This window comes from Athene noctua, chromosome 36, assembly GCF_965140245.1.
Source record: "Athene noctua chromosome 36, bAthNoc1.hap1.1, whole genome shotgun sequence".
Classification (NCBI taxonomy): domain Eukaryota; kingdom Metazoa; phylum Chordata; class Aves; order Strigiformes; family Strigidae; genus Athene; species Athene noctua.
The window spans coordinates 561,134-574,907 of NC_134072.1; the positions used below are offsets into that span (position 1 = coordinate 561,134).

General features: G+C 51.2%; 1 protein-coding gene across 1 annotated transcript in view; it reads right to left on the reverse strand.

Moving 5' to 3' along the window:
* Window positions 1-1,684: 1,684 nt before the first annotated feature.
* The window catches only part of LOC141972868 (acrosin-like), a 40,668-nt gene continuing 28,578 nt past the window's right edge, over window positions 1,685-13,774 (reverse strand). Inside the window, exons 2-5 of the mRNA XM_074930906.1 lie at window positions 3,697-3,897; window positions 3,096-3,361; window positions 2,683-2,828; window positions 1,685-2,205 (exon numbers count right to left, since the gene is read on the reverse strand). Coding sequence (XP_074787007.1) covers window positions 1,789-2,205; window positions 2,683-2,828; window positions 3,096-3,351 — 819 coding nt within the window. The 5' untranslated portion in view covers window positions 3,352-3,361; window positions 3,697-3,897 and the 3' untranslated portion in view covers window positions 1,685-1,788. The remainder of the gene's footprint in view (window positions 2,206-2,682; window positions 2,829-3,095; window positions 3,362-3,696; window positions 3,898-13,774) is intronic.

Genomic DNA, 13,774 nt, shown 5'->3' on the forward strand with positions numbered 1-13,774 from the left:
AGTGGCCAGGGGCGAGGAGAGGGGAGATGCAGCAGATCACCTCCCAGCACTTCGCCTGGTGCCTGCGGGGAACGTGGAGCATCGGCAACTCGGAGGCAGCGTTTGTTCGTTTTGAATCGATTGTACAAAACTGTCGCCCACCATCCCGAGCAGTTGTTGCAGAAGCTCAAACACAGTTTACAGGACAGCAGAGAGCAGTGGAAAAGGTGTCTGAGGACAGTCCAGTGCCCCAGGGATGCCCTAGCGAGGCCCATTTATACGTGCTGTATAAATGGCCATAATATCTTCCCTCTGCTACTCCAGCCTGCAAGGTCGCTCTTGGTTCTCTTCTTCATTTTCTTTTCTTTTCACACCCCGTCCTGGCCCAGAATGGCAGCACCACGTTCCATTTGGGTGAGAACACGTCTGTGACCAAAGTGGCCGTGAGGACGGAGGCAGCAGCGCTGCGTTCCTGCGCCACCTCTCCCCTCAGCCCCTGCCCAGGCTTTCGGCAGAGCGCTCTTCCTCTGCCCTGGCTGAGCTCCTGCAGTTCTCTGCCGTGGCCTGGGGCGGATTTCCTCGCAGGGACGGCACCGTGCTCGTCACATCGCAGGCTGTCCCAGCTGATGTGTGGCTGGCACATCCCCCCGTGAGTTTACCCACATCCCAACAGGCTGCCAGGATGAAATGCTCTTTACTTTTAGAGTGATCAAACTGCAGAGGTCTGACAAAACTTCCCGGGGGGGTCAGTGCCACTCGTTCCTTTTCCTTTCCTGACTCCCTGACTGTCCCTGCACAGGCCTTCACACCTGGCCAGCGCTGCCTCTGCCCCTCGGGGTCTCTGCTGCAGAGTTTCTCTGCGTTTCCTTCCCCGTTCTGTCAGGGAGCAGCCAGGGCGCTGCTGAGCACGGGGGATTTCCCCTTTCAGTCCCACGAGAGCCGAATCTGGGGGACTCACCCCCAGGAGCTTTCTCCTGTCGCAGCCTCATGGACGTGGCTGCTGCCGTCCCCGGGTGTGTCTTCCACAGACTGATGCTGCACCCAAAGGGCAGGTACACAGACACGGGCACAGACACACACACCAGTAATGTGAAGGGCAGAACAGACTGACACAGGCAGGCCAAGGCCTTTACCAGCACCCCTGGGTCCGTAACCAGCCCGTCCATCGCCAGGAGCACAGGCCGGTCCTTCTCTGCCTCTCCCGACGGGCAGGACTGGATGTTTACTAGTGAAACACAAACGCCCTTCGCTCCCTGGATTCACCAGCGCAGCACGTGCAGAGATGGCTCAGCTGACAGCAGGGACACCGAGCGCCTGGGATATGGGTGCTGGGATGGCCAGCTCCTCAGCCTGGCTTCAGGGCACAGCCTGGCTCTGCCCAGAGCCGTGTCTCCCGGGTCACGAGAGTTCAGGTTCAGGTTCACCGGAGCCCTGTACACACGCACACCGGGGTCCCACCAGCAGCCAGCCTAAGACACTCTGTGTTCCAGCTGCTGTCCCCAAGACCTCTCGCCCCTGTGACCAGTGGTCCCTTCTCCCACTGCACCCTCACGCTCCCCTCCGACCAGGCTCGGGGTCACCCCTCGGGGTCACTCTTTCCCTTTGTGCCCCACTTGGCTGCTGCAGCCTCACTTTGCAGGTGCTGGGCATGGAATCCTTGCCGTGCACAGGAGACGGAAAGGAACCAAAGCCTGGTGAGCTCAGAAACGTGGAAATTTTATTCAGCAGCTAACAAAATGTCCTTTTTTGTGCAGTTGGAGGGCCGTGGGCAGGACCGAGCAGGCCGCTGACGCTGAGGCTGCCCTTGGCTCAGCAGGCAGAGCCCCTGCAGGAGGTGGCCGTGGTGCACTGCAGCCTGCACTGGATCCTGTCCATCCTGCTGCTCAGCCCTTCCCACAGGTTCTGCACCAGCTCCTGCAACCAGGTGAAGAATGGTACCAACTTCTGCGGTAGAAGGGTGTCGGAGCTGAAGCCGCCTGATGGGGTTGCTGTTGGCCTCGGCGTCTGCAAGGGGGTTGATGGGAAGGCTGGCCCTGGCGTCGGAGCAGCCGTTACTTCTGGGCTCAGCCCCATCTGTTCCAGGATCCAGCTGTAAAAGTGCTGAGTGGAGGTGTAGATTCCAGGCCGGTTTGCTCTCGTGCAGCCTGTCCCCCAGCTGGTCACCCCAACGAGCCAGAAGTAGTCAGCAGTGCTGTCTCTGCAGACGAGAGGACCGCCGCTGTCCCCCTGCAGCGGAGGAGAGAGAGTCAGGGTGGTGGCGGGTGGCCGCTGGCAGCGTTAGGGCGGGCTCCTTCTCTCTGCCAGCACCCCCAGAGCTGTGTCCCCAGCACAGAGGCTCTACTCAGGTGCTGGGGCCGACAGGACCTTGTCTGGGAGGGGGTGGTGGGCCCGCGGGGTGGGGCTGGCGCTCATCTCCGCACAGCGACGCTGGCCGGGTGCGAGAGGGATGTTCCAGGGCTGGGAGCCGGACCTCAGGGCTGCCAGGAGCGCTGGGTGGGCTTTCTGGGCAGAGTCCCGGGCCTCTGGGGCAAGTGGGGCCCTGGGCAAGGACCTGCAGCTGGGGAAGGGGCGGTGAGCCCCGCCAGCGGCGGGGACCCAGCGGTGGGAGGGCGACTGGCCAGGCACAGCCCGTGCCGGGGGGTGTCTGGGCGGCTGTAGGGGGCTGCCGGTGCCGCTGGGCGCTGCCTTGTCGCAGGCTCCTACCTGGCACGTGTCGATGCCGCCCTGCGCGGAGACAGCGCACAGGCTGTGGGGGTGGAGGGCCCCTGCGTACCACCGGCTGGCGTTGCAGACGTTGAGGTCGATGAGGCGGACCTCGGACTCCTGCAGGACATCCGTTGTTCCTGCAGCTGTGAGCACAGAAAGGAATTAATGCCCGGCAGCTCCTGGCCAGGTGTCCTGCCCTGTCTGGGGGAGCCCCTCCCTGCCCTGGGCCTTGGCTTTGCCCCGGCGTTGCCCTGCTCTCTCGCCGCGGGCCCTGGGCCAGGCCCCTCTCTCCACGGGCACACGTCCCCGCAGGCGGGCTCTGGCTCTCGCCTCCGCTGTCAGGAAGCCCAGCCCGCCTCCCCCGCGTGCCCAGCTCGCACTCGGGACCCGAGCGCTCTTTGGGAACTCACCGCTCGCCGTCGAGGCCCTCCAGCCGCTGACGTAGCAGGGCGTCAGCTCGGACACGTTCAGCGAGACGTCGGGCACGCAGGCGAGCTGGACGGAGCGGCTGCACTGCACAGGCTGGTCCAACTCCAGCAGCGCAACGTCCTGCCTGTGCGGGATGTTCCTATAGTCCGCGTGAACCAGAAGCCGCTTGATATTCCGCACTTGGGCCTCCGGGCCCAGCTGGGTCAAGCGGGTGGCCCCGACCACCACGCGCCACATGGTGACGTTCCTGGAAGGCAGATGGGGAGAGGGCTCAGAGGGAGCCCAGACACGTGCTGCCGCAGCCCACCAGCTCCCTGCCCTCTGCTTCACACGGGGCAGAGGAAAGCAGCGCTACGGAGGCTCAGACTGCCCCTGCGTGCCTCGGGCTCGAGGCGTGTCGAGCTGGAGGCCGGAGGAAGCCGGGGCAGGAGCCCAGCTCTCTCCTGAGCAGCCTCTCAGCCGGGCTCTGCAGTGCCCAGGCACCGGCTGTACGGCAAGGCGAGGGCACGGGAGCAGCCCGCGGTGCTGCGGACGGGGCGCCCGCGAGTGCCGGGGGATATCCCCGTGCCTGGCCCTCCTTACCTGGCCTCGAGGAAGCAGTGGGCTGCTGTCAGGACCCACTGTGGGCTTATGAGGGACCCTCCACACACATGTCCCGTGCCTGCTGCCCAGGGATCCTGGATGCTGACGATCCAGGGCTGGGACCCTGCCAGGGCGTCTTTTCCCCCGAGCACAGGCGAGGTGCCGTCGTCAGCAGCCACGTTCCGGAGCCCGCAGGTCCGTCTGCAACCAAAAATCTCATCAGCATCCTGCTCGACAGCTCGCGGCTGTCCCGGCTGAAGGTCAGCCCTCTGCCCTCCCCACGGGGCGCTGCACGCACAGCGAGGCCGGGGAGCCCCGGGGGGTGGGCGGGCGGCCACCCCCGTTTCTGCTGTAGCTCCGCAGGCCAGTTGTGCCAGCAGCCCGGGTGCTGCCAGGAGCCGAGGCTCCCGCGTGGGGCTGGGGAAGCCGTGCTGTGGCCACGGGGGGCCAGCGGGGACCCTCCAGAGAACCCCAGCAGGCTGCCCAAGCTCCCTGCCAGAGCCTCGGCCACTTACCCACAGCTGTCCAAGGTGCCCTGCGCAGGCTGGCACAGGGCCAGCACGAGGAGGAGCCGGAGCAGATCCATCACTGCCAGTGCCATGTGCCAGCTGCCAGAGCTGAGGGGTGTCACCACCAGCGCAGCAGCCGACAGAGTGCCCACAGGGCTCGCGGTGCCCACGGTGCCCTTGGCAACGAGGCTGATGTCACAGGGTTGCTGGGTCCGGGCGCTGGGCACAGTGGTCTCCCGGGGCGGGGGGGACAACACGGGGGTTTCCAAGCACGAGGGGAGGCAGACGCTGGGATCAGACACCCCCGCACACCCCGCTCAGTGCTCCCTGAGAGCTCCCTGCTGTGGGCTCACGGTTACAGTTCAAGCTGACTCTTTTTTCACAGATGTTCAGTTTCCACATGAACATCATGCTACTACGTGAAAAGGTAAGAAAAAACTTCCGCAAGGTCTTACTACAAGATAAGGCACTACAAGGGATATGAACATCTCTCCCAGCCCTCACACAGAATTGAGGTGTTTCAGTAATTATCAGGATCCGTTCCTCTCTCTAGAGCTTCCCTGCAAGCAAGCAGAACTAGACGCCATCTCTGCACCAAATGAAGGAATTAATGACAAAGACTCCTCAGCGTGGTAAGAGACAGCACATCGCGGGTATCAGGATCAGGCTTTAGTGCCCAAAGCCAGTCTCACAGCCATGTTCGAGCCAGAGTGGAACTAGAACAAATACCAGGGCTACACAACACCAGCTGTCCAAGCTGTCCCCACCCCCACCCCAAATAAAACTCAACAGCGCAAAGATTAAAACGGTTAATGCTCTTCCTCCATCATGAGAAAAAGCTATTGAAAGCTATTCCTACACAAAATACAACACATTCCTCTGTAGATACTTCCATCCAGGTCAGAGAAAACCTCTTTTAAACATTAACAAGTTACACCTCTGCAGCACTTCCTAGAAAATAAATATTACCTCTAAAATGAAGGCAGTATCGTAATTTAGAAAAAAAAAAAAAAAAAAAAAAAGCCAACATACAGGAGGCATATCCCACCGAATTTGGGCAATACCTTCCTGGCAACTATTTCTGACCCAACACCTCCCACAAAAGGTTTTTTCCTGCCTCAGCTGTCAGCTAGCAGAGATCACTGTTCCTCTCATTTAAGACTCTTCCTCCTGAACAAGTGCACTTTGCACTCCACTTCCTTCCCCAAAAGGAAACACCTTAATGGTAAACTGCAGTGGCAAAGAATTCCACGTGTGTAATACCTCTGGAGGAACCAGAGGTCAAATCAAACCTTTACAAAACCAAAATATCAGGGCTGCCTCTAGGAGATGCAGACACTTCAGAGGGACACTCAGACTCACCACCTTCGCCTTCCCCTTCCAGTGGGACCCCGAGAAATCGAAGAAACCCGCCATCCATACGCCAGGTGCTTACCCAAACGCCAGCACACACAGACCTTCCTAAGCAGAGCCTTTGCTTGTGGTTTGCTATCAAGCATCTAAGGTGCTGTCTGCACTTCCACGGCAGCGAATATCCCCAACATGCTGTCGCTGTGTCTGATGGCTGCCGGTGGAATCAAGGGAGGCTCCTCTTCTGAGGTCAGGGGAGATTGTGATAGGGGCAAAAACAAGACAAGAGCAAAGACCACTGGTGGATTTGGACATGGTTCCAACAAATACACAGCACAGTACTTACACAGGTGGAAAAGCAAAAAAGGCTTCAACACCCTCTGCTATCACCTCACTAGTTACTAGACGCTGAAGGCTGCACCCCACTCCCCCAGGGCAGAAGAGCAGAGTCCTTCAGCTGATGGGCTCCGGTGAGCCAAGGAGAGAACAGCTGGAAATAACACTGCCAAGGGATGGGAACTGGTTGTAAACTCAGACACCATTTTCATTCATTAATCTCCAACAGCTAAAGACAACCCCAAAACAAAATCGACAGGATTCTAGACTAAGCACTCCTATCCTGGGGCTGTTTTTCAGCCTGCTCAGAGAGAATGAGCTGATCAGAGACACACACTTCTTTGAGAGCAGCCAGATTAGTGCGGCTTCAGCAAGCCTGCAGCTAGTTCCCATTAACTGACCTGGTTTAGAAGCTGCTAACACCGCCACTACCCTTAGCTTCAAGTTGAAGTGAAACCCGTTCGCCTCCTGAGGATGCTGTACCCGCCCTACAAGCCCGGGCAAGTTTCTCTCTAGCCTTTTGGTGGCGTTGCCCCGGTGATGAGCTGTGACTGATTTTCCACTAAGGGAGGGGCACAAACATTCAAGCCTCCCCTGGGAAAGCAGCAGAGCAGAGGTACTGTTTTGCCGGCTCACCATACAGCGCCCAGGTGAAATCCTACCAGGTGACTGCAGGGAAGCCAGGAGCCCCCTGCAAGTGGCCGCAGGAGCTAAGAGCCATCAGCAGCGAGCCAGCCAGAGAGAGACAGAGCAACACCACAGCGCCCGTCACGCCCCCCGAGGCAAGCTTAGTGTTCCAGCAGCAAGTCTGGACCAACTTAAAGTAGGAATGGCTTATGCATTCACTTTTCTGAGCAGCTTGTTAGGTTACCCACACCAACATTCTATACAATTATGTCCCTTAAGTAAACTGATGAGATTCAAAGATAAAAGGAAGAAAACAAAACCACAAGCAACCAACTAAAAACCCCTCCAACCACTATTTGTTTAAATCCACCCACCTGAAATCTGTCTACAGCAACCTCACCTGCTGCTGTTCACTGTCATCTCCTACCATATACTTGCCCAGGTAATGCGATGTATCGGTAAATCCTGAGAGCGCTTACGACGAAACGCAGCTTTCCAGTACTGAATTTCAGGTTATTGTTAGCTGATATTCTTCAGGGCCTACAGGCATATATACAAATTACTGCTGACAAAAATCTCTCGAGTGAAACAGGGTACATGACACAGATAAGATCCTCCCCATCTGTAAGAAAAATCCAAAGTTTGATGGAAATAATTTTGACAAGTTTTTCTCTGTTCTGCGGATAATATTGGAATGTCACACCAATATTTTCTCTGCAGCAGTTTCACCTTTCAGTAGATTTTTGTATATTGATGCAGAAAGGTTCAGGTACTATAGCTGGTACACGACTTCTCATGCATATACAAAAAGTTCCTCAAAACTGCCTTCAAAAATCTGTTTAAAGTTTCACTCTCCTTTAATCATTACATTTTTGTATTCTAACCTGCTAATAAGAGTCACGAAGCGCTTTGCCAAATAAAATACGATGAAAATCCTTCCAGGTGAAGTTTTTCTTTTTACTAGCTTGCAACACAGAACTCGTCTGGGAAAAAGCTACACGGTAAGGAAACAACAGACTAAAATACCAGACGTTTTCCATTCACAGCGGCACATTGCTCACTGTCAGCATTGCTGTATGACTCCAGCAACACACTCCCTCATAAATATCAGCCCCTCGGAGACACCCCACGCAGTAAAGGAACTATCTCAAACAAACACAACCAACAGTGCCGGAAGGTCAGCTGATGGATGGGACGGGTGTTAAAGCCCAGATCTGAGCGTATCATCTTCCCCAAACCCCTGAGATACAGAGTTCAGCCTGTGACACGGGCATCCTCATCATATTTAACTGGGGTAAGATTAATGCGCATCCCTCTCTGGATAAGAGCTGATCCTACAGAGCTAACAGTCGTGTTCTCCCCATCACAAAACCTCCGAGCTATCTCGCCAATATAGAAACTCGAAGTACTTCACCAGGATTCGCATTCACCGACGGGGTTACAGGTGCCTGCGTACAGCTGGGACAGGCAGACACGCACACCCAGCTGTACCCGTTTCACAGGGCACACAACTGCAGGAGGAGAATAACAGCAGAGAAACTGTAGACAGAGATTAGAAGCTTTCTTAAACTAATTGATCTACTGGAAAAGGATGCAAATTCTTGGGTACATTGTAAACCAGTCTAAATCCAGACTGCTGTCTGTCCTCCCACCTCTCCCCTCCACAGCTGTGTCTGTGGCTCTGCTTCTCCCCGGCACCCCCGGCAGCGTTAGGAGCCTGCACAGACTCCAACAGTCAGGAAACCCATCTAGCTCAGCACCAATCCAGCACAGACTCTGAGCGAAAGGAGAAAAATCCCCTCGGCCTGGGTGAGACCAATTTAATTGCCACAGAACTACTCCGTGAAAATACACTTGCAGTAAGCGAGAAGGATCTGGTCTGTACAAGGTACAGGATTTACCTTGGGGATATTGAAAGAAATCATCTCCTCCTCCTCTCTCCTCACAAGTCTTCCCTTGGGGCAATATTTCTGACCACACAGCTACATGATCGGACACTTCAACTGACTTACCGAGCCAAACACCGACACAGCAAAGACTTACATTTAAAAGACTAGCCTAAACAACTCACAGGAACTGTGCACTGAGCAGAAAGCTCCTTCGCCCACTCTGAACAGACAGGAAGAGTTTGTAAGAGAGGAAAAATAGGACAAGATTGCCATCTTCTACTGAAAAGGGACAGGCATTTACAAGCAAATACCCCCTGTGGCATACAGGGGCAGCACCTGAAAAGGGGTAAGAAACAACGACAGCAAAGTCTACAGCGAGTACATAAACAAATTCTTTTAGCCAAGAATAAACATTTAGACTGTTGAATTTGACAAGTTTATCAAACACACCCTCTCCTATAAGTGTTTTCTAAAACGCATCCCCCTACCATTAACTCTACAGGCAAGATTAAAATACAAGATGCACAGACTATGACCTAGGAAAACAGACAGATGATGTATTTATATTCATAAAGCACATCTCCATAAAATCAGTGATACCCTCTAACAGACTAGAAATACTCGGGTATCACCTCCTTTATATTACAGAGATACTCCTTGAGAACATACCGGACATCTACAAAACTAAGCAAACAAACCCAAAACACACACCCCCACCCCACCCTATATGATTCTAAGAACACAGATTTCACTTTTCCAATATGCTATCTGGATAACACATATGCACACCAAAAAAAGAGGCCCAACTAACAATATTTAATTGGTTATTGGGCTGTTCTATAAGCCAGGCACTACAGCAAACTGTTCTAAAGTTAGTACACACAGCAGAGGAAAGCATTCCCTTGATAAAAAAAATTCCCAAATCCTACACAGTCTGAAACATAATAGGTTTTAATCACTGCTACACATAATATTGTGGAAACGATGGAGGTGGAACACAACAGTGACACCTTAGACAGAATTTTATGTAAATAGCTGGCAAAAAACAAAAGAACCTTGTTTTCCATGAAAACATATTACTCACAGAGTAGCCAACACAATCTGTCCTCTCGGTTCTGTCCTTCAAGAAACACTCTCAAATAAAGAAAGATAATACTGGAAACTAGAATTCAAACTCGAGAAAAAGTTCAACAGTGTTTCTGCTGAACTGCTGCTCTCATAGCACTTCAGGCTGTCCCTTCTCCACAAGTAAAAAAAAAAAAAAATAAAACTTTCTCTATTTGAGCTCTAGTCAGTAGTGTAAGAACTCACCACCTGACCATCTCACTTCAACCATCGCTAACAGCCCTCGTTTCTCAGGCACCCCCTGCCTTTTCTCCGCAATAGTTTACGGGACTGAAGCATAAGATTCAAGATCAGCTTGACTGGACGTCATTTCCATTTAACATTAGAATTGCACCTGAGGAAAAACTTCTGTGCTTGGAGAGCTGTTAATTTTCTCCTAAAAGTTGTCAGTGATTTAAAGAAAGGCATCACCTCTCCATGAAAAACCTTCCATCCCATCCGTAGGCAAACACAGCCAGCCTTGCCATACCAAAGCACGCAGCACAAACAGATTTTTTTTTTTTAAATGGGACAGGTAGCCATCTAGCCTTGGAAAAAGTAAAGGCGGGTGTTTTCCTCACACCAAACAGACGGTATTAACTTGAGAGAAAAGCACAGGAAGCAGCACACAAACAACAGCTTTTCCCCAGTCTAGGATCCCAGTAGTGCTGAGAGGATCATAAAGTGTTAAAAGCCATAATGAGCTTCTGCAACTCAAAAGAGCATGACCAGAGGTTTAAAAAGAACTCTCAAGAAATTTGCTTGAAAATTTTTTTTCTTTTTTGGCTTTACCACCAACTAAGTCCTGAGATAACAATCCAAACATCAGAGGCAGAGGGCTGCTGAAGGAGAGCTGAACTTGCCTTGGCATTCCCTATGCATGTACATCGTCTGCTGCTGAGCTGAAAGGCCCAAGGGAAAGAAATGATTTGTGGCTTTCACCTTATACTTGTTAGACTATACTGACGTTTTTCCAGATGGTACTTCTCAAGATCATCAGACATCTCCTGTAGGTGCATCACATCAGATCGCAAACGGATTAACAATGGTATCACCTGTATGGTACTAACAGTTTGCAAAGATTCCAGCCTGAGATCCAGCATTCCTGAACAAACTTACATGGCCAAATTTAAACCATTAACTCCCAGCATCTTAGCAGCACTGATATTTTAATGAAGCTATTTACTAATTAACGTAGTCAAATCAGACAGCACCCAAATGAGGAAAAAATTGGTTGTTGTAAAATAAAAACTGAGAAAAACTTCCCTGAGAACTTAGAGACTGCTTAAGGCAGAAGGATTTTGACCATTTCCTCCTAATGAAGACATTTGCTAATAAAAGCTCCCTTGTAAAGCAAGCCGTTCTGTAAAGATATATATTTATTTTTTAAAACAACCCAATCTCTACATTATCTCACTGTCTCTGCCGTCACTAGGGGTCAGTGCAGGCACAGGAACGGGCTCGAGCAAGGCCCCAGAGCAAACCTTCAGTAGCCAGCGCTTTATTCCAGCTCTCCAGAGTCAAAGCCTCGCTGCAGTGTTCTGCAATGCCTTTAAATGAAGAGAAAAGGCTGCAGGAGGCTTGTTACGCGTCCTCATGGCCAACTCAGGGGAGAGGAACAACTTCTATTCAAAAATCGCTAAATAATTCTTTTTTGTCTCTTGACACACAGTGATGACATCACCCCACTTCTCCCCTCATCCTACACCGTTTCCAAAAGGCGCGTCTGTTCCCTCCCGAGCTGGAGAGCCCCCACTGCAGCTTCTCCTCGAGGAAACAGTCTTTGTAAAGAGGTGTTCCCAGGCGTTCCAGGAGTCTCCTTTCACCTTTCCAGTCTGGAAATATTTTAGATCATTTTAACTTCCTTCGCTTTTCCCATTCTGTTTTTCTTACAGGCGAAAATAATGAGAGAAACAAGCTACTGTTGTATGTCGTATTTGAGGCACCTGGGAGTACAACTATTATGCTGCAGAGTAACAATTCCAATCTGTATCTACATTCTCCCTTTAGCCCCAGCCTTTCCGAGGGACCTTCGCTCAGAAGCGACATTCTACCTCAGACCATTACAGGATAACTAGATCGGCACAGCACAGTTAGGAACCAAGTATTTGGCCAGGAGGTTCTTCCTGCAGGCACAACTCGGGGTGCAGATCACGCATCACATAAACATCTAAACGCCTCATCACATTACGTCTCAAAAAATTAACGTTACTTCCTGGTTTTTTGCCTCAAGAAATTATGAGCATTGAAAGAAACCCTAAAGCAAAAGCAGACAATTCATAGATACTGCTGCACGCGTGGATGCCGCATCGAGAACAATTCTCACAGCAGCAAGATCACTGCGGTTTTGCTGCTGCAAGACCACAGCCCTGAGCTTCAGAGCTGAGCTCTTCTCTTACTGTGCTCCTCAGGCAGCTGACCTCAAAACACATGGCACAGCCAGGAGGACCCCATGCAAAAGAAAGGTGAGAGAACGCGGAATGACACAGCAGAGTCCACTTCATACAGGGTGGCACATGAAGAAAGATCTCATGCCCACTAGGAAGCCCTGCATAAGCCTCAAGTTTATCCAAGAATCTGCATTTCAGCAGCACCCCACTGAAGTGACACAGACACAGTACACCAGTCACCAAAACCTAACTCAAGCTGATGATGATGATTCACGCACAAAAGTTCTGCTCAACAGTACCCCTTGCTTTCTAGGATCGTTGCCACAAGTTGTGTTTCTCCAGACTGTAGAGCACATTCAGTGTCATTTATCCATATACATTATGCAACAGTCCCCAGAAACATTAAGAGCCTGCTGGTCATCCATCAAGGGAAGGAACCAGGAGTTTAACAAAAAGCATACTTGCAGTTATGGGGACTGCCTGGCAAATTTACAGGCACACAAAGACCACCGTTCTCTCCACTTCCCCCCAACAGTTGTAAATGAACTTTTTTTTCCTCACCCGGTTTTCCGCTATCTCCGTTATCTTAAAATGGCACACTATTTTCACAGCCATGTTGAAATGACCAGAATTCTTTTCTTTCTCAAGATGTGTATGATTTGAGCTGTGTAACTCTTTCAGCTCTTTAAGTGCTGGTCATTTGCTCAGGTGATACAGCAAATCATGTAATCCTGAGCATTGAAGAAGGACTTTTTGAGTTCATGCTTGTCCCCGGTTTCACACTAGGACAAAATATTCCTGAAGTTTGGCAGATGAGAGCATAATTAAAAGCAACCTTGAAGAAAGTAGTATTATCTCCTAAATATCTGAAATAATTAAATAGCTAAGAACACCGCCTAGAAACTTCGCTTCAAAGAGTGGACTGAGCCACCCCAGAAAGGGATTACCGTCTCGAGTTATCATCGATTAAACAAGAGCTTCACAGATGGAAAACCTGTCTGGCAATACATTCCTACTGCATCCATTTTCAATCATCTCAGAAGACAGTAACACAGTCCATCTGAAGGCTTCACAGCAGTCTTCCCTCTGAACACCTCCCTTGCATTCCATTGCTGCAGACAGCAAGCAAAAGAAGACCTTTCAGACTAAAAGGAAATTTATTAATAGAAAAAGACCAAATATACATTATTTAAGACAAACCAGGTGGGTGAAAGTACAATAAAGTCATAAATGTGACTGCTAGGTATACAGTAAGAACTCTGAGCTCCCAGACTGTGGGCTTCTTTGCACAACTGACATTTTCTTCTTTTCTCACAGCATAAAGAAAACTTAAAAAAGGAGTAAACTACATTTATACCACCTGGAAACCCTTTGCGTTCTAGTAGACTTGATGTCCCTGAGAACAGACCCTGTATTCAGCCGCTCAAAACCTGTCAGTGTTTGCCCACACCCTGGAACACCCACCCCAGGCAGTCTATTCCTGGAGGCAGCCCCTCAACTGCCCGACTTACAAGCAGTTGCATGAACACCACGCTCATCTTCTCCACTGTTCGTTTCAGTTCCTCTCCCACTCTTGCTTCCTATTCTCTCACTCAAGTTTTACCTGTAGCTGACAGAATACATCATAGATGTGTTAGAACAACTTTAACACCTTTGGAAGCACTTTCGTATTTGTATGTGATATTGATTCTGTCCCATACATTTGTCTGCCAGTCATCAAGGCAAAAATGACTATGCATTACCACATGTACAAACACTGGTATGCGGCAAGTCCTAAAGGATACTCACATAAACTACATAATTGTTCTGTAACGCTCCTCATCTTTGACAAGTAATGGGCTGGAAAATTTGGATTTCTCCTATGCTGCACCTT